The sequence below is a fragment of the Cryptomeria japonica genome, chromosome 9, assembly GCF_030272615.1.
Source record: "Cryptomeria japonica chromosome 9, Sugi_1.0, whole genome shotgun sequence".
Taxonomy (NCBI): Eukaryota; Viridiplantae; Streptophyta; class Pinopsida; order Cupressales; family Cupressaceae; genus Cryptomeria; species Cryptomeria japonica.
In genome coordinates this window covers 296,346,533-296,367,979 of record NC_081413.1, presented here as the reverse complement: position 1 = coordinate 296,367,979, position 21,447 = coordinate 296,346,533, and the positions used below count along the sequence as shown (strand labels likewise).

At 37.5% G+C, this 21,447-nt stretch overlaps 1 protein-coding gene across 1 annotated transcript in view; it reads left to right on the top strand.

Annotated features, from left to right (window-relative positions):
* Window positions 1–16,761, top strand: part of LOC131079574 (putative disease resistance protein At5g47280) — a 56,031-nt gene extending 39,270 nt beyond the window's left edge. The window contains exons 2-5 of the mRNA XM_058017559.2: window positions 14,108–14,520; window positions 14,832–15,187; window positions 15,502–15,710; window positions 15,822–16,761. Of these exons, the coding sequence (XP_057873542.2) occupies window positions 14,108–14,520; window positions 14,832–15,187; window positions 15,502–15,710; window positions 15,822–16,657 (1,814 nt within the window). The 3' untranslated portion in view covers window positions 16,658–16,761. The remainder of the gene's footprint in view (window positions 1–14,107; window positions 14,521–14,831; window positions 15,188–15,501; window positions 15,711–15,821) is intronic.
* Window positions 16,762–21,447: the final 4,686 nt, after the last annotated feature.

Below are 21,447 nucleotides of genomic sequence, written 5' to 3'. Positions count from 1 at the left end.
AATCTCCATTCACACAAAAAAATGATCTTTAAACATAATTGTGGTTACTTGAATTAAAATAAGTATAAATGTGATTCAATAAGTCTCTCACCATCCATATGTCTCCCCTTCCTAGAAGGACATAACACAAATCCATTTTAACCTCGTCTTCAAAAATATACACTAAACTGCCTGAAGACTGACATAGAGATCAGGGATATGCCATCATTAACTAATTTTTAACAGAGATTATACGTTCTACATTCAGATGTGAAAACACAGTTTGGATATATTGATATTTGGAAAACCAAAGGAAGCAACTATTGGCAATGTTTCAGCTGCAGGGTTGTTTGCTTCATAATATTCGAACAAAGCTTCCTCTTAGACAAATGAGGTTTAAGAGCATTCATTAACAGCACAAACAATGCAAATAACAAACTTTAGAAAGGAAAAACATCAATTATATGCTCAAAATCTATTATAGATGCCCCAGACATTTTTGGAAGTTCAGGCCTTTACTACCTTCATATGGAGTGCTCCAGATGGCAATTTCTCACAGAACATGATGAGAAGCAAAAACCCACAAAATTGAAGGCATTAGTTTTCCCATGGGATGTCCAAAAATGTCAATATGGCTACACCCTGCTGCTCTTAGACGTTTTATCCTTGCCCAGGCATTCAATTTCTTCTGCTATGGTTGCAGGGAATAAAGCCAAGGCAAAAACCTTTTTATTATCTCAGGTCCACAAATAGTATGCCACTATGACTTATTTTCATCACTTATTAAATGCTGTCATATATATATTTCCCTCTTTTCTGAAAATACTTATACTTACATATACTTAAAAGACAATACAATACAATATTTTAAACTACTTATAGTCACCCATCTCTTTGCATATTACTTGCCACTGCCTGGTACTGCTGAATGCCCAGAATAGCCTTATTGAAGCCTTGTAATACTAAGTGTCTCAGAGGGTTCCTGTCCTCATGAGATGTCAATCTGAAGGAGCCTAAGGGTCTTGTGTCAAGCAAGCCTGTTGCCATATTAGTGTCCAAGTTCTGAAATAGAATCGAGTTTGTTTGTGTTGGAATGATCAATGGTGCCTTTCCTCTTCCCAACACTACCTATATAATCGTCTAACTCCAGTGATCCAAATTAATAGAAGTTAATTCCTTTAGTGGATTATCTAACTAAAATTGACTGAACATATTTCTCCACAATTTCTGGCAGTTGACTGACTGGTTACTATCTCATTCACTGATGGGGACTGCACAACTATATCCAGTCATGGGAATGACACAAAAGCTGCAACCCCCTTATTTAAACAGCAACTAATAAACTGGCCACCCTTTTAATAGGTTACCCAACTCTAATTGACCGACCTACTAATTCTTGCAGCTGACAAGGATCAAGTCAAACTCCAATCCTGTCAACTACTGTTTAGTATAGTGTTTGTGGGTTAAAAAGGGGGTGATTATAAGTCATCCCCTCCCAATATTACTAGTCCTCAAGCAAGACAAGGCTGGACGATTGAGGATATTGCCCACTCCCAAGGAACCCCTTTGGTGATAGAAACTGATATATTACTGTGCCTTCTGGTTATACGTCATGCCTATCCACAGTTTGTACCACTGTGCATCGCATGTGCTCTCCTTCATCATCAGAGTGTACCTCAATCAAATACACTTGCCCTTTTCCCAGGAACTTGTGTGTCCTCTGCATTTCATTTCAGGTCATGTCACTTGGCTCAATACTCTTAAAGGTGTGTCCTGCTTCCTGATGACTTGTGGGTTGAGAGGTTGCAATGCCCAACTCCTACAGAAAAAAATCGTGTTGGGTCCCCTACTGCTACTCTAGTGCTTTTGTACCCATGTCAACAATCTAGAGGAAGGAGAGATAAGCAGTTATATGATTCCAACGTCAAGGCCCTTTTAATGGTTGTCTGCAATGAACCTTTCAACCCTTCCTTGAAAATAAGCACTAGCCACCTTCCTGATACAGTAGGTACCATCACTACTTTCCTCTAAAATTGAAGCACGTAATCGCCCATTGAGCCTTGGTGACATGGTTGTGTGAGCTCCTTGAAGTGTTCTTTAGGATCTTGCCGCTCAAATCTAATTATCAATCTCTCACAAAGTTTCTCATTGCTGGTGACATGGTTGTGCCCTTGTCATTACGTCGTGATACTATCATTCATGTCCAACCCCTTTAAGGCGAAGGATTACAAATACTATCATTCATGTCCAACCCCTTTAAGGCGAAGGATTACAAATTTGATTGTTTTTTCTTCATACATTGGTCTCAATGAAAAATATGTTTTCAACTTCTGGATCCATGCTCTAGTTGAAGTTTGGTTGGGTCCATTGAACAAGGGGACAGTAAGCTTGTACAACCTGCTTTTTAAGTCCTTATGAGGCTTGTTTGGAAGGGTTTTACTTGCATTTTTAGGTCTGATTTTTTGTCTTCAGTGTACAAAAATTCATGAAGGGAAATTTCTGCACTTTTTGCTGTTGGTATTTTGGTATGGTTTTGTCATTGATGTCAACACCTACTAAAACTCTAGCACTTTGGAGAATCAGCAACATTCACCGGCAAGCAAGTGACTCATGCATAGTCACCGGTATCTGGTACACCGGCAAGATATAATGATCACCGGCACTTGGAATGATATGGAAAACACTTGGTAATGTCGAAGACATCGTTTGGACATCTTGTCCTGGAGTCTTGTTTATTGATATATTCATATTTGCATATTTGCTGTTACCGACAAATAGGTCCAGGGTTACACCGGCAGGTTTATCTTTTCCAGATCAGCATGGCACGCTATGGAGATGATTAATTATTGTTGTAAATGCATTAAGCCGACATGTTCAATCGGTTATTGCATCGGATATTGTACTGTTTGTAAAATGTTTTTATTGTAATATCTTGTAGAGCCGACCTACTAAAATTGGTCTTAGGTTATGGTATAAATGTAAGATCTTATTTGTAAGATCAGATGTGGAATGCGAAAAAGGATTGTGTGAAGGTATATGCGAGAATAAGCAGAGCTATACACGCATACATCATTTGAAGATTGAAGGAAGGGTTTTTGTGAAGACAATCAGAACTACAACGGTACTGAATCCAGCATATGAAGATGCTATTTTGTGTAGTACATTCTTATTGGATTTAACCATCCAACTGTAGTCAGTGTGACTCCCATTTTGTGATTGAGCATTGAGCTCTAGGCGCTTGGCCTTTTTGCATGTGCAGACCCCATTTATGTACACTTACTATCTGCAGTAGTATCATTTGATTGTGGGTAAGGTTTCCCACCGTTGTTTTTCCTCTTACAGGGTTTCCACGTACAAATATTGGTGTTATGTGTTGTGGATGACTTTGTGTTTATGTTTCATACACTAATCCTTACCGGTATAGCAATTAACTGTTAAAACTGTCTACCGACATATTAAACTGGTTTACCGGTATTAAGCATTAAGCTGGTTAAGTTGTTTTTGGTTTGAATTTATTTGACAACTGATACACCCCCTCCTCTCAGTTGTCTTCGGGACCTAACAATTGGTATTAGAGCTTAGTCCTCTTTTGCAGAAATTTAACAGCTTGAGGAGATCCAATGTCTACTAATTATTTTAGGAAGGACAGTCCTAAACTTGATGGAACCAACTATGGCATATGGAAGATCAGAATGGAGACACATCTAAATTGCATTGGAAAAGACATCTGGGATGTTACAAAGAATGGTTATACTGCTCCTACTTAGAGTCAGCCCACTCCACCCAACTTGACTAAAGATGAGGAAAATGATTGCAAAGCAAGAGAAACACTTTTGAGCGCATTATCAGATCAACAAATCATGGGACTATCAGATAGGTCTACTGTTAAAGCTATTTGGGATCATTTGGAAACACCGAATGAAGGAGATTCCACAGTCAAAATTGCAAAACTTGAAAGCTTTCGGGTCAGGTATGAACATCTGAAAATGGAAGAAGATGAAAGGATTTCTACTTTCATGGAAAGAGTAAATGAAATTGTTTTGGGTATTAAATGTTGTGGAGGAACCTTAAGTGAAGATGAAATTGTTTCAAAAGTTTTAAGAGGATTGCCACCGGCATATAAAATGAAAGTCACTGCTATAAATGAGTTAAGATCAATGCCTAATACATCAGTTACTAGGGATACATTAATTGGGAAACTTTTAGCATTTGAAATTGAAGAATTTGGTCCCGTTGCTACAATAAAGACAGATTTGGCCTTTAAAGCATCAACATCATCTGCTCCATCATTTGACAAATCTGATTGGAAAACTTTTTATGCAAGAGAACTTGAAGAAAGCAGGAAAGAAAATGAAGAACTTGAAGCACTATTTGCAAGGAAAATGCCTAAAGGTCCAGTTGGAAGTAAGTATGAAGGTAAAGCACCCTTTAAATGTTTTAATTGCAATAAGATTGGTCATATGGCTTCAAGATGCCCTGATAGACATGCTAGACTAAGAGAAGAAGCTAGAAGAACATACAAGTCTAACCCTGCATATCAGAGATATAGATTTAAGAAGAATAAAGACAAATCTTGTTACATTGCTGATGAAGGTGTGACTGATGATTCTGATGAGGATCCAACAGACAATGGAATGGTTTTTGTTGCTATAACAGAAGATCAACCGGCACCTACTGCTCAACCGGTAGTACAAGCCTTGGCAGCTAAAATTGAAGTAAAGGATGAATGGATCATTGATTCAGGATGCTCATATCATATGACAGGAGACAAAGGTAAATTCTTGAACTTTCAAGAATACAATGGAGGCTTAGTGAGATTTGGAGATGACAAAGCTTGTTCAATCAAAGGTAAGGGTACAATATCTCTCGATGGTAAGCATAACACTGACAATGTTTACTATGTTGAAGGATTAAAGCATAATCTTTTGAGTGTTGGTCAATTAGTTGACAAAGGATTTCAGTTACAATTCAAAAATGGAAAATGCAAAATCATGAATAGAACTGGTTTGGAAATTGCAACAGGTAATCAGACTAGAGGTAATATCTTTCATTTGAATAACAGTGAAAAGACATGCTTAATTGCACATATAGATGAAAGTTGGTTATGGCATAAGAGACTCTGTCATGTAAACTTTGATTGCATGGTGAAGATCAGTACTATTAAGGCAGTTAGAGTTTTACCTAAAATTGTCAAATCTCAGAATACAGTATGTAAGGAATGTCAATTTGGAAAACAAGTTAGAGCTAGTTTCAAAAGTATTCCAAAAAAATCCAATAATGCTCTTGATTTGATTCACACTGATTTATGTGGTCCAGCTAGAACTAAAAGCTTACAAGGTGATAGATATTTTATGCTAATCATTGATGGCTATTCTAGAATGTGTTGGGTTACTTTTCTCAGAGAAAAATCAGAAGCACTTGGAAAGTTCAAACTGTTCAAAGCAATGGTAGAAAATGAAACTGGCAAGAAAATCAAATGTCTAAGATCAGATCAAGGAGGTGAATTTACATCTAAGGAATTTAATACATTCTGTGAAGTGAATGGAATCAGAAGACAGCTATCAGCACCTCAGACACCATAGCAGAATGGAGTTGTTGAAAGGAAAAACAGAACTATCTTGGATGCAGCAAGAAGTATGTTATCAGAAGCAAACCTACCACATGTATATTGGAGAGAGGCAGTCAGTACAACGGTCTATACATTCAACAAAGTTCACATCAAAGGTGAAACTGGTAAGACCCCTCATGAACTATGGTTTGGTAATACTCCTACTCTTAAGTATTTCAGAATTTTTGGAAGTAAATGTTATATCAGAAGAGATGAGTATATTGACAAATTTGATCCTAGAAGCGATGAAGGAATATTTCTTGGTTATTCATCTAAGAGCAAGGCATATAGATGTTTTAACAAAAGATTGCAGAAAATTGTTGAAAGTACAAATGTAAATATTGATGAACAATTCAGAGGAACTTCAAGGTATATAGACTCTGAACCGGCAACAAAATTTTTGACAAATGAACCTACACTGAATCCACCGGTACAGAATGAAGATCCAGTTACCCCAGTATCATCTGAGGATTCCACAGTAACTGAGGAACAACAACAAACAAAGACACCCCGGTATGTAAAACTGAATCATTCTGAAGATCAGATAATTGGAAACAAGTTTAAAGGAGTTATGACAAGAGGAAGATTGGCAAATGAAGAGGTATGTCTTATTTCTCAAATTGAACCATCATCTGTTAATGAGGCAGTCATAATCCCACGTTTTTGTAATAAAACATTTCCACCCTCCATTATTATTGTAACCTAATCAGTGATGACTCCTTGTTTTATTTTAATATAATGATCATATTTTAATTATTAATGTTAACTGTTAAATGAGCTTTATCATAATATAATATAATATAATATTATATTTATCATATAATGCATTATTCAATAAACATAAAATATAATATTGATATACAATATAAATTATTATATTGATACATAATATAATATTATATTTATCATATAATGTATTATTCAATAAACAAAAAATATAATATTGATATACAATATAAATCATCAAAAAATACTTTATAATTATTATTATGGAATAATACCCTATCACCATACGATATTATTAGAACTAATATGAAATCTATCGCATACAATATAAAGTATTTATACTAACAAATATTATGATTAATGCATACCTTAAAGGGCGTATTACTTTAAGTAGACGCATTATATGAAATGGCGGTGACTATTAACTAAGGCGCCAAGAGGTAGTGCGGCTGGAACAAGGAGCGGTGACTCCAACAGTCACAACCGCTCACCGCAGCGGCCACGTCCCCTGGATGTATCCGCTCCAACACTCCCCCCCGCCGGTATTAAAGTGCAAACCATGAGGAGGGAAGGGACACGGTGGGTACGAAGGGATAGCACCAAGGGAAAAGCAGCAAAGGACGCAGGTAAGAACACTTACCCACTGTTGTTTATTCTGCAGTAGGGTTTACGTAAATCAAGGGAAACTTATGTGTAGAGATACATATAGTTAGATATTAAATCAATGCATGGGTACATAAACATATAGATGTTAATTCAATACGTTTGCATATATAGATGTGGTTAAAATACAATTGTATATAAATTGAGATCAATACAATGGAAATTAATATGATTACATTAATACCAATATATATATATATAAACATAAGGGTATACAAAGCGTATGACTGAACCTCCATATACGCAATTAGCTAATCAATGAATTACAACTACTAGAAATTCAGAATAAATGGCATTGTTCAGATTAAGGACTAGTAGAGATATTACCAAGATGATGAATAAGGCAATTGCATATCCAAACCCAGTGAGATAGATGAGGAATAAAGCAACAGGGATAGTAGGAACTAGGCCTCTGTCAGGTAGGCCACCCACTGTGGTTGACTAAAGGGCTGCTGACAGTTGGGCCAAGGGGGAGTGTACCGCCCTTGGGCCTGATAAGCGCTACGGGCATCCTATTGCAGCTAGTCCTCTTGACCTCATTAGGAACTAAATATGGGATTGACTTATTGATAACAAGTGACCTTAAGAGAATTTACTAATTACACTTAGATAAATCATTCATATCAAAAATCAATTGTTGAAATGCATTGTTTATATGTTTTTTTTTAGATTGCGGATTTGGGGACATTTACAATTGGTATCAGAGCCTGATTCTGCCATCCTGTTAAGGGGGGTTAATGCAAACTTATCAAAGGAGAACCAGAGGAAATAGTAACCACATGGGTGAACCATTGGAAAATGAACTTAGAACATTTATGGAAAATAATGATAGAAAAACTCAAGCTTTGATAGAGCAAAATGAAAAAACAAGCCAGGGTTTGCTTCAAGCCTTACAAGATATGAATACCACCATGAATACTTTTAGGAATCATTCCAATGGCAGAGAAGAAAACTCTAATCATTCTGAAAACACTCATAATACATCCTCTGGCTCCAGGATCCAAAAACCCAATTTCCTACCTAGAGAGGAAAACAATAGGGAAGAAACAAACACTAACTCCTCCATGAATAACACAGAAGAAATGGCTGTGGCCTACGCTAGATTAGAGCCGGAAGTAAGAGAGGTTGTATCTTTTAGGGAATTTTGTGAAGCAAAGAAAAATGAGACCCCTAAGAGAAAACCAATCAGCAGGGATCTAAAACATAAAGTTAATAAACTATCAATACCTAACTTTGATGGCTCAGGGAAAATATCAGCCCAAGCATGGATCCAAAAACTTAATACATATTTAAATCTCAGCCCCATGACAGAAGACGATGTAGTCCAATTTGCCATTTTACACCTAGAAGGTTTAGCCCATGAATGGTGGTATCATGGCACCCTCACACAAGGTCATGATGGTATAACAACATATGACGAGTTCACTCAGAAGCTCATTAAGAGATTTGAGAGAAAACACCCACAAAAAGATTTCAAAGAATTAACTCTCTTAAGACAAAAGGGAACAGTGGAAGAATACATCACTGAATTTCAAAAAATTTCCGTAAGGGTCTCAGGAGTGGATGAGGACAGGCTCACCTATCTTTTTGTGGAGGGACTCAAAGACTCCATTAAAGGATTGATGAGAGCATTGAAACCCCCTACCCTAGACGATGCCATAGATAAAGCTTTGGGCCTAGAAGACACTTCAACTTGGGAGAGACCATCCAAAACATTCACTAAAAATACTAAAGAATGGCCTAGAAAGGGAAACACCTCTAAAGAAAAAGAAGAACTTAAGAGAAAGAACGTATGTTACCATTGTCGTGAGAAATGGGAACGTGGCCACATTTGCAAAGAGGGAAATGAAAGAGATATGCTTAGAAGAAAAAATTTGTGTTTTAAGTGCAAAGAAAAGTGGCAACCGGGCCACATATGTGGGAGGAAGAGCCAAGCACACAACTTGGAAGCCTTATCTAGCGATGAAGAAGAAGAACTCAATGAACCCCCAAGCAAAAGGAAAAAACTTACCGAAGACGTGCAAGTATCATTAGCAGCAATTTCCGTAGCCTCAAAACACCATCCCTTTAGAATCAAAAGTGTGATCAAAGGGCAGAGAGTAATTGCACTACTGGATAGCGGGGCTACCCACAACTTTATTGATAAAAGCTTGGTTAAGAGGTTGAAACTGACAACACAAGAGTTTAAGGGGTTCCAAGTAGCCCTTGCCGATGGATCCACTTCCTCATGTAACAAAAAAATGCTTCAATTAAGCATAACATTAGGGAAATACCCTACCAAAGAAGATTTCTATGTGGTCGAGTTAGGGGATTCAGATGTAATCCTAGGAATTCCTTGGATACATTCCTTGGGAAGATTCTACCTCGATCACCCCAAATTGGAATTATGTTTCACTCAAAATGGGCAGGAAGTACTAATCAAAGGGTTGCATGATGGCACAACCAGAATGGTAACCTCCAAAAGAATGGAAAGGATTTTTAGACGTAGTCAAGGAGAGTGGGCTGCCCAATGCATGGTACTAGACCAAAATTCAACCCAAAGGGAAGCCATTCATATTGATATTAAACCCATTATTAGAAGGCATAAACAGGTGTTTGAAGACATCCCAAAAGGACTGCCACCCAAAAGAGGTTTTGAACACACTATTGAACTTGAAGAAGGTGCAAAACCAGTAATCTCCACCCCTTACCGCCATCCAAGGGGCTATAAGGAAGAAATTGAGAAAGCTATCAAAGAGCTTCTAGAAATGGGGCACATTCAACCTAGCTCCAGCCCTTTCGCCTCCTCCGTTGTATTGGTAAAAAAGAAGGATGGAACCGTGCGGATGTGCATTGATTATAGAGCACTCAATAAGAAGACTAAAAAAAACCGATACCCCATCCCTAGGGTGGATGAACTTATAGATGAATTACATGGAGCAGTATACTTCTCAAAAATAGATTTGAGATCAGGATACCATCAAATAAGATTGAGGAAGGAAGATGTTCCCAAAACAGCCTTCCGATGCCATTATGGCCACTTTGAGTTTTTGGTCCTTCCATTTGGCCTTACAAATGCCCCTGCCACCTTCCAGTCATGCATGAACCACATTTTCAGGACACAGTTAAGGAAGTTCCTGTTAGTATTTTTTGATGATATATTGATTTACAGCAAAACTTGGGAAGCACACTTGAGACATATAGATGAAATATTGGGCCTACTTGAACAACATTCTCTTTTTGCCAAAAGTGAAAATGTGAGTTTGGGATGGAAGAAATTTTGTATCTTGGTCATAAGATCAGTACCCATGGAGTTAAGGTAGATGAAGAAAAAATTGAAGCCATCAAAAACTGGCCAAAGCCCCGAACCCTCACTCATCTCAGAGGTTTCCTAGGTTTATGCAGTTACTATAGAAGATTTGTTAAAGGATTTTCGAAGTTAACTTCTCCCTTAACCAATTTAACTAAGAAGGGAGCATTTTTTATGGTCAGATGAAGCCCAATCCTAAAGAGCAGATTGCAGATATTTTCACTAAACCTTTGCCTAAGGAGACTTTTGAATATCTCAAAGATCAGCTTGGAGTCATACCACCACCGGTAGAGACTTAGACAGTTGATGATTGACATCAACCGGCATAATTAACAGAGAAATCTTTTTTCCGGCTTTGATGGGTAGCTACTTCTCAAGGGGAGTAGTTAGTATATTGAATTGATTGGTATTTTGTATATGAACTTGGTTTTTATTGTAACTTTGGCATTTGATGTCAAAGGGGGAGAGATTGGTATGGAAAAACTTTGAAAAACACAAGGAAAACACATGTTGCTCCTAGGGGAGAGATTGTTGTTAAGGAGAGATTATTACTCTCTGTATCTGTATTTTAATTTCTGGTTATGATCTCTTTTTGGAGATTGTTGGTTTTTGGTATTTGGCATTTCTGTTTTGGCACTTTGATGGTTTTTCCATCTTGTGTTGCCATCAATGCCAAAGGGGGAGATTGTTGGTATTTTGGTATGGTTTTGTCATTGATGTCAACACCTACTAAAACTCTAGCACTTTGGAGAATCAACAACATTCACCGGCAAGCGACTCATGCACAGTCACCGATATCTGGTACACCGGCAAGATATAATGATCACATACACTTGGAATGATATGGAAAACACTTGGTAATGTCGAAGACATCGTTTGGACATCTTGTCCTGGAGTCTTGTTTATTGATATATTCATATTTGCATATTTGCTATTACTGGCAAATAGGTCTAGGGTTACACTGGCAGGTTTATCTTTTCCAGATCAGCATGGTACGCTATGGAGATGATTAATTATTGTTGTAAATGCATTAAGCCGACATGTTCAATCGGTTATTGCATCGGATATTGTATTGTTTGTAAAATGTTTTTATTGTAATATCTTGTAGAGCCGGCCTACTAAAATTGGTTTTAGGTTATGGTATAAATGTAAGATCTTATTTGTAAGATCAGATGTGGAATGCGAAAAAGGATTGTGTGAAGGTATATGCGAGAATAAGCAGAGCTATACACGCAGACATCATTTGAAGATTGAAGGAAGGGTTTTTGTGAAGACAATAAGAACTACACCGGTACTGAATCCAGCATATGAAATGCTATTTTGTGCAGTACATTCTTATTGGATTTAACCATCCAACTGTAGTCAGTGTGACTCCCATTTTGTGATTGAGCAGCTCTAGGCGCTTGGCCTTTCTACATGTGCAGACCCCATTTATGTACACTTACTATTTGCAGTAGTATCATCTGATTGTGGGTAAGGTTTCCCACCTTGGTTTTTCCCCTTATAGGGTTTCCACGTACAAATATTGGTGTTATGTGTTGTGGATGACTTTGTGTTTATGTTTCATACACTAATCCTTACCGGTATAGCAATTAACTGTTAAAACTGTCTATCGGCATATTAAACTGGTTTACCGGTATTAAGCATTAAGTTGGTTAAGTTGTTTTTGGTTTGAATTTATTTGACAACTGATTCACCCCCCCTTCCTCCCACCCCCCCTCTCAGTTGTCTCCGGGACCTAACATTTGCTCCATATTTTTCATGAAGAGCATCGAAATCCTCCTTTTGCCATCTTTTCATATCTTTGCCCTACATTGCTGTTTCTTCCTGCAAAAATGTGAACGAGTAGTCATATACCTATAGCTGATTTTGATGGGGTGTTCTAGTTCATAGCTGCAGATGAAGACGCCCTTGTGCATCATTGCTTGAAAGTGTAGTGACCTGATAGGTTTCCTTAGCCTTCTTTCTTTTGAGTGAACAATCAATTAGCTGTTGCAGCCCATCCTTCAATACCACTGCAATATCCTTCGATGACTTAATTACTTCAAAATATTCTTGCTATTTATCGTCACTTAACATCTTCTGCTTTCTCCATTTCCTTAGTTGATACCTTGTTTCCTTGTCACTTGCTGGTGCTGTAGCAAACTTGGAACTTGCTGACATGTGGTAGAAGTCTAAAAGTTCTGGATTTTTCTTGTTTGAAAGCTTGTTTTTGTTTTTTGTTTTTCCACAGGTTAGCAAGATCACAACCCTGATACCACTAAGATATTCTAAATCTAAACAAATCACACAGAGTAAACCCAGAAAAGATCTTTTTTATTTATCAGTGATTTTGAGATTCTCAGCCTGGTCTAGACTAGGTGAGGCCACAATCAGGGGATCTCATCCCTAACATGAACGTGTGCAACAGTCCAAACCCGTAAGCACGATAGCTTGGCAGAGGCATAGAGCTCGCGAGCACAACAACCCAGTGAGGGTATGGAACATATGCACGAACCCCTACTAAGTCACCTGGCATGAATGCCAACAGCATCAATGCAAAGGTTCAAATCCAACAGCACATTGCATCAGTGAGGGCACAAGCCCACGGTCATAATGGCCCAGCAGGGGTTTGAACCTTGGTGGTAACATCAACAATCCACTACTTAACTATCTCACTATGGGATGCTCTCTACCTAGAAAAGATCTTATTTTTATCTATTTATCTTTTCTTACAGTACATATACTAAAAATATAATACAATAAATTCAACTACCTAGTCATCCATTTCTCTGCATATTCCCTGCTGTTGCTTGGTACTGTTGAGTGCTTGGAAAAACCTTGTTGAAGCCCTGTAATACCGAGTGCCTCAGAGGGTTTCTATCCTCATGAGATGCTAATCTGAAGGAGCCTGAGGGTTTCGTCTCAAGCAAGCCTGCAGCGTGCAAGTTCTGAAGTAGAATCAAGTTTGTTTATGTTGTAATGGTCAATGTTGCCTTTCATCTTACCGGTGCTACCTGTTGAATCTTCTTAACCTAGCAATCCAAAGTTAATGTAAGCTAAATCCAGTGGGTGAGAGGCCCCTTCTATCTTCCCCCCACTCATCCCTGGTTGGTGGCGTATCTAACTAAAACTGACTGAAGATATCTCTCCACAGCTTCTGGCAGTTAGCTGACCTGTTACTATCTCATTCACTGATGGGGTTTAAGTTATTTCCTTTATTGGGGTATCTAACTAAAACTGGTTTAACATCTCTCCACAATTTCTGGCAGTTAGCTGACCTGTTATCATCTCATTCACTCATGGGGACTGCAAGTATGCCAGTCACACAGAAACAATGACCCCGTTAATTAAACAGCCACTAACAAACTGGCTGGGTCAACCCCTTTAATAGGAAGATTCGGTCTCCCAACTCTAATCGACAGACCTACTAATTTTAATTGATGAAAAGGGTCAAATCAAATTCCAATCTTGTCAACTACTATCCAGTACAGTGTTTGCTGGTTAAAAAGGGGATATGACACCATTTTCCCTTCTTTTGTTTAAAAATATCCTTAGGACTGGGTCACTGTTTTCTCACTGTCTCTCCCTTGTCTCCTTGTCTCCAAGAGATTTCACCATGATGATGATATTTAAATTCCTAGCTACATATTATTGCTTGGCATCAAGCCATGAGCCTCACCAGCTCAAAAATTGGAAAGGAAAAATATCCCTTGCTTTCCAGCAAAAAGTAAAACCAAATACAGCACATTCAGCCATCTGCTTAATCACATGCCATTAAACCATTTTTTCTAGCTTTGTCTTTCATATTTGTTCTGTTTATAAGATTACTTCATAACATTAACTTTTCTGGAAATTTTCAGAGATATTTTGCAACAACATAATCTTCATTACCGTTTCACGTTTCCCAAATGTGAAGGGCCTTTTGGAGACTATGTGGGATAGGATAATTGGTGGGCAGAGGCCTGATTTTCAGAGTGTAGAGGATGCACATAAGCAATTGGAGAAGAATATTAGACTAAGAATATATAAGCCAACTTTGGTGGTTTTGGATGATGTTTGGTCAAGGTCAAACCTGGAACAGTTGTTGTTTGAAGCGGAAGGATACAAGACAATTATCACTACCAGACAGGACTTCACTGTTCCAAATGAGCATTCTACCCGTCTTTATGAGTTACCCATGCTGCAAAGGGCTGATGCACTGTCACTTTTCTGCTTCTGGGCCTTTGGTCAGCCTTCAATTCCAAAAAATGAAAATGAGGATCTTGTTAAACAGGTACGGATATACCAAAATTAAACACAATCTCTCATTGCACTTTTCTGAATTCAATTCCTGATGTTCTGTATCCAATGGATTCCTTTAACTTCAGAGATAAATAAAAATATTTTCTTCTGGGTACTACAAAAATGTTTTGTTTAAGTCTGTTTAGTCACATTAGGTGATGTTTATACAATAATCTTTTTATTGCAAATAGAAAGTTGCAATGTGAACAGAATTATGTGGAATAAAATTCAAGAAAAAGTTTTGATAGTTAATATATTTACAATAATGAGATAAAAAGTTAACTAATATTACAATTTCTTCAGGTTGAGGGATATTGCAAAGGCTTGCCTCTTGCCCTCAAAGTCATTGGGAGCTCTTTGCGCGGTGAGTCCACTCTAGTTTGGGAAAGTGCCAAACAGAAGCTTTCCAGAGCAGAACATATATCTGAATATCACAAAGAAGGCCTTCTTAATTGTCTAGAAACCAGTATAGATGTCCTAGATGATGATTTGAGGCAGTGCTTCTTGGATCTGGGAGCTTTTCCCAAAGGAAGAAAGTGCAGTGTTGATGCATTGTTGGACATGTGGGTGTATGTTCGTCAGATGGAATGGCAGGATGCTTTTGTGGTCTTACTAGAACTTGCAAGCCGCAATCTCATAAACATTACAAGTGATCCAGGGTATGAGCATATTGAGTTCCTTAACTTTTCATTTTTAAGTAAATTTAAGTGTTGTTTCTGCAATCTTCCACGTTGTTTTTCACTTAAGTTCTAGTTCTAGAAACTTCAATTTAGAAGATTGATTTGTAGAGAATTTTGTGACTAGCCATTTTCTTGAGAGACTCAATAATCAATTGAAGACTTGAAGTTCATCTTGATAAAGTTAAACTTAAGAGAATTAGACAGACAGTAAAGTAAGAAATCTGAAAAATCAACATGTTAATGATGTTTGATGACATCTATGATCACTTCATTTTCTTATTTTGATGAGTCAGAGGCCGAGCCATTGCATATGGATGTGCCTATGAGCTCTCTTTTTCACAGCATGATGTGATGCGGGATTTAGCATTGCGTTTGGCAAGCCAGGATGGTATCGGTAATTGTAAGAGGCTTTTCATGCCTAGAAAGGAGGATAGAATTCCTACGAAATGGCTGACAATAAAGGACCAGCCATTTAAGGCTCAGATTGTTTCTATTCACACAGGTTACTCTTGGATTATCAATTCAATTTACTTCCATTTAAAATTAATTTAGTTTATGGTCAATTTTCATTTGTATTTAAAGAGGCTGCTGACTTAATATCTGGGGCTCGTAGGTGCAATGGATAAGAAACAATGGCATGACATTGATTTTACTAAGGTGGAGGCTTTGATTTTATACTTTGCTGCAAGTGAGTACTTTCTTCCACCATTTTTGCAGAGGATGCTAAACCTGAAGGTTCTTGTAATATGTAATTACAATTCAAAGCGTACCACACTGACTGGGCTGGAGTGTATTGATTCACTCTCTCAAATTAAGTCTCTGCACTTGGAAAGGCTGATTGTACCTCCTCTTCATGAGTACTGCAAACCTTTGGAGACCTTGGAAAAGTTGTCAATATGTCTATGTGAGGGCCTTGGAAACATGGCTCAATTGAGTAATGAGCGAGGCCTAGAATTTCCTAACCTTGTAGAAATGAATCTTGATCACTGTAGTGATTTAGAGGAATTGCCACTAAAGATGTGTAATTTAACTTCCATACAGAGGCTAAATGTCACAAATTGCCATCTGCTTCATATGTTACCTGATGACTTGGGGAAGCTAAGGCTGCTTAGAGTCCTAAGATTGTCTGCATGTCCAAGCCTGGCAATGCTGCCAGCTTCCATCTGCAATCTTGTTCAACTAGAATATCTTGATATTTCACTGTGCAGGTTTCTGAAGGACCTTCCTATGGATTTCCATCAACTATCAAACTTAAAGATATTGGACATGAGAGAGTGCTCAGGATTGAGGCAGATTCCCAAATCATTAGGTAAGTTGAGATCTTTGAGACATGTAATCTGTGATGAGAAAACTGAAAACCAGTGGCGATCCATCAAGACATCTTCCATGCCTAAGCTTTCTTTAGAAGTTGTTGAAGAAAGCTTTAATTTGGATTGGCTTGATGACTGAAGTCATTGTTAATTAAACCTTTTAAGAACTCTAAAACACAAGTGTTGTATGCACTTCAACCCCAGAGGTATTATATTAAAAAAGTCAAGTGTTTGAACTTAAAAGTGCTGCCATTGATGGTCAAATTTCATGTCTTTTTCATTAATAATAATGTCAGATTAGATCATGGGTTCATCCTCTACTAAGACATCAGTTTTTTCATTTATTCATACATTAGAATATTCTAACATTATTTTTTAAAGGTTTCCACAGTCCATAGTATTGGTATAAATGTTCCAACAGTTGTTTTTAAAATTCGTGTACAAAAATACTTCTTATATCAATCAGAAACAGAATCTGCAACGTAATAAAACTTGTGACCTTCCTGTAGAATTGGACAATTCTTATGACTAATAAATATAATGAATCTTTTTAGATGCTCAAGGTCAACGAGAGGAAAGTTGTATTAAGCTATGTGCAGCATGATTGAAGAAATCCCAATCCTAGGGACAATTTTATGAACCTGATTTTATAAATCATTAAAATAAAATATATTGACAGATCTTTCTACATTTTCTTCTGTTTCATTGTAACTTGTAAAGGTATGTTATCCAATTTACAAAAAACTGGCAAATTTTTAAGGAAAATAAACTCTGTAGAAATAGGGGCTAATATTAATTGCAAAACAGGACAAGACGGGAGTAGCTAGTTGCCAATACTAAAGAAAGAGTCTTCAAGACCAAAGATGTATAGTGCGCCACTGTGAAAAAGCATCAATTTTATCTAGGAAGCTTTCAATATTTACTGGGCCTTTCCATAATTTTGATGCCTCAAGCTTTGATGAAGGCATCACCAGATAATGAAGGGATGAACAATTTTTTTGCTATACGATTGCAGCATTGATGTGTTGCAATCACGCACACACAAGAGATGATGTGACCCAACATAGCACTACTCCTAAGAGCACAACATCAATGCACAAAGTGATTGTATATGCATAAAACTTAACCTTAGTGCATCAAACAAGTGAAAGGGAAGAGTCTTCTCTATCTCGGCGGTAGGGTACTTGACAACTAGCATGCGAATGGGAAATAGACTATTTCCTAAACAAGGAAACGTTAGGTGTCATTTTCACCTTTGGTTCAACCGAAGGCAAAGGGAAACCAAAAGAATCAAGTGAGAATTGACACCCAATCCTTGAAACATGTACCTAGGAGATAGAATGATAGGGAGTTCCAATCTCTAACCTTGCCTTATTAGAGAATAGTCATTCCCCACTCACTAGTACACACACGACACAAAACATACAACAGTTGCCCTGAATTTTAAACACTCAATTTTTTGAACTTTGCATTAAACCCAATGTCTGGCATATTCGAATGTGCATTTGAAAAGATTTTTCAATCGTGTGGTTTTAAGTCCAGGCCGTCATCTTTGTGTTTGTCATACCATGTATTGGTCAAATAGGTCAAAGCATCAAAACATTAAAATCTTGAAAACCATGAGGCATCAAGGAAAACCACCTTACAGATGTGTTTTAAGTACCATTTTGAGATGTGTAGCCATTTTTCACAACTACCCACCTCACTATTCGTGAGATTTTAATATTTACATTTTTATAAACCTATTTTTGAAAAATATTAAAATCTCATTATTTAATGCCCCATCATGAACAAATTATCTCAGCTTATGATCGTCTCAGCCCCTTTGATACTTGGTGAAAATTTCAAGCCCAAACTCCTCTTTAGTCAAAAGTTATAATGAAATATTTGAAAAAGGGCAAGAAGTGAATAAATTTAAATAAAATTAAATAAGTGCATATTTCTCAAAAATCAATTTCACAATTTAGGAGAAATATGGTCATGTGTTATGAGTTGTGAAAATTCAATGCAAAAGGGGTTTGAGTTGTGAAATCAAAATTCACAACTCACAACTAGTAGTGAAATCCAAAATCACAACTTTGTGATTTTTAAAAGTCAAATACAAACGATTATGATTTTGAAAAGTCAATTGCACAAAGAGGAGGTGGATGGTAAAAACTCAATGCAAGCAAGGTTGTGAAAGGTGAAAACTCAATGTAAGGTGGTTGCATGTGAATGTAGAAGTGGTTATGCATTGTGAAATCAAAATCCACAACTCACAATTGGTTGTGAATTCTGAATTCTGAATGCAAAACAATTGTGAGTCATGAAAAGTGAATGCAGCATGGTAAAAAGTAAAGAATGAGTTGTCAATTGTGAAATGTGAAAACTGAAAGTAAATGGATAAATGAGTTGTGAAATGCATTTTCATAACTCACAACTTGTGAGTTGTGAATTTTGAAAACACAACTAAAAGTAGTTATATTAACTACTCAAAAAATCAAATTCTTGAAAAGGTTTTGGTTATTGCAAAGTTTCATTTCTCCAACCTCTACTTGCATACTCTCTGCTCTTGCATCAAGAAAGGTTGTGCCAGAGGGATCTGATACCATGGAATTGAATGATTGTTGTATATACACAAGAATGATATGTTCAGAAGGATGCAAAAACTTTTGATCAAATGGAAGTTGGAAAGTTGGAGATGCAAAATCGAGCATCACTTCTTTACCACGAAGGGCTTATAGCAGAATGAACCTAAATTGTTTGACAGTGTCTGAAGGTGATGTCACCTCATGTTGCAATGATTGCAAGATATACAAAAAATAGATTTGTTGAAAATACTTTTAAAAATTTCAAACAAATGCAATAGCGCAGGTAGACAAGGATATAAAATTTGGAAGCATAGACATGGCACTATGAACTATTTCATAAAATCCCTTGAAGAGACGTCTTCTCAAGGAATAAAGTGAACTAACTGCATAATGTTGAAGCATGGATAAAGCCTCGAACAGTTCAAAGAACATCTCAATAAAATGTTCTTTCATTAAATCAATGTTGTAAAGGATATACACGATATGGAGAATTGCAAAGCATATGCAAAATGAATCTGTTGAAAAGATTTTTAAAACTTTGTATCAAATGCAATCAGCAGGGGTAAAGCCGAATTCTATAAAGTTTCACCGAGTGCCTCAAAAGAAATGTCACCACATGGAATTCAAGGATTTCCAAGATATACACAAATTGATGTGTTGTAAAGACATTAGAAACTTTCGATCAAATGCAATCCAATGATTTTGTTATGCTATTTAGACCAGTGGTGGTGGTATGGGTGTGTTTTTATAGGTACAAACAATACGAGAAATAGAATTTGTAGTATTATAACAATGCACAAGTTATATCACATATCTAGAAATAGCGAATGAATGGCCATCAAGACATATCGCAAAGTACAAAGATGAATTCGCGCTCTTTTTCACATTTTCCATGAAGTGATTGTTTTCGAACAAGTTATTGACATCCATCGAGGCATAATGGAGAGGGTATTTTTGTCCGAGATTAAAGTTGGAAGTGTTATGGTAATGTATGCAAAATGTGAAACACAAACAAGCAAATTTTGAAATCTCAGCTTTCGTCTGGTTCTCCTGCCTACTCCCCTGTTGATGATCTCCCCACTGGCACGTTAGGGCCACTGTCAATGGTCCTTCATGGGCGTTGGTGGCCGCTGGGGGCCCTCGCCCTGACTCTGCTCGAAAATCTGTTAGGGTTCCCTCTTCTTCTTCACACAGAAGGGTTGGGAGAGGGTTTATCCTTGTCTCTTGTGTCGTCTCTATTAATGCGAAAAGAGTCTGAACAGGAAATAGAGAACAATGTGAAGGTCTTCACGGAACATAGTGCTATGTGTAGATTCAAGGGTATCTGGCCCAGCCTCCCAGAGTTGCATAAATGGATTTCTCAGCATTGGGATCCCCTCTTTTCTGGTACAGTTCTTATATTCCCTATAGCTAAAGGTTTCTTTGTTGCTAAATTTGAGGATGCTAATGACAGAAGAAAAATCATGTGTGAAAGTTTTTTCTATGAGAAAGATAATATGCCGTTTTTGGCCAAACCTTGGCACTTTGATTTTAACCCCCTTTCAAAGATGTTCAACAAAATTTCGGTTTGGGTTAGGCTTCCTTACCTTCCTCTACACTTGTGGGTTGATTCTCTCTTTGAGGAAATTGGTGATGCTATTGGGAGCTTCATTATGGTGGATAATGACTCCTATGGGCTTTATCATACTACTTTTGGCATTCTGGTTGAGCTAGATGTTTCTAAGGGTCTACTAGCAGAAATTGCCATTAACTCCTCTTTTGGTAGCTGGGTCCAATCCTTGGATTATGAGGGTATTCCTTTCAGGTGTCATAGATGCTTCAAAACTGGCCATGCAGTAGGGAATTGTGGGCTTGAGAAGAAAAAATCTTCGGCCTCATGGTGGTCGGGGGCCTCTCATCGGTATTATACAGTTAGGAAATCTCTGGACACTCCTAAAAAATCGTTGGATGCTGGGGTTTCTACTTTGGTTGGATCAGATTCTTTATTGATAATGAAAGATTCTTCGGATGCCAATATGGATGCTTCTAAGATTAAAGATGATGTGATTCAGGATGTTGTTGTCCCCTCTACTGAAAATGGATTGTTGTCTCTTACCCCGCCAGTTTCACCGTGTGTTGACACAACTTTTACCCCACCTGCTGGTTGCAGTCTTGTGTCTACGATGATGTCTCTTACCCCGCCGTCTACTTCACAATGTGTTGGTACAACTTCTGCCCCATCTGCTGGTTGTGATCTTGTGCCCGCGACGGTTGTTGCTCCCTCTTCTGACACTCTTTTTTCCAGTCTGGAAAGATCGGTGTTGGGCCCTTTGGATTGGTCAGTTGCGGCAGCTAAATTTGAAGATGGATGGATTACTGT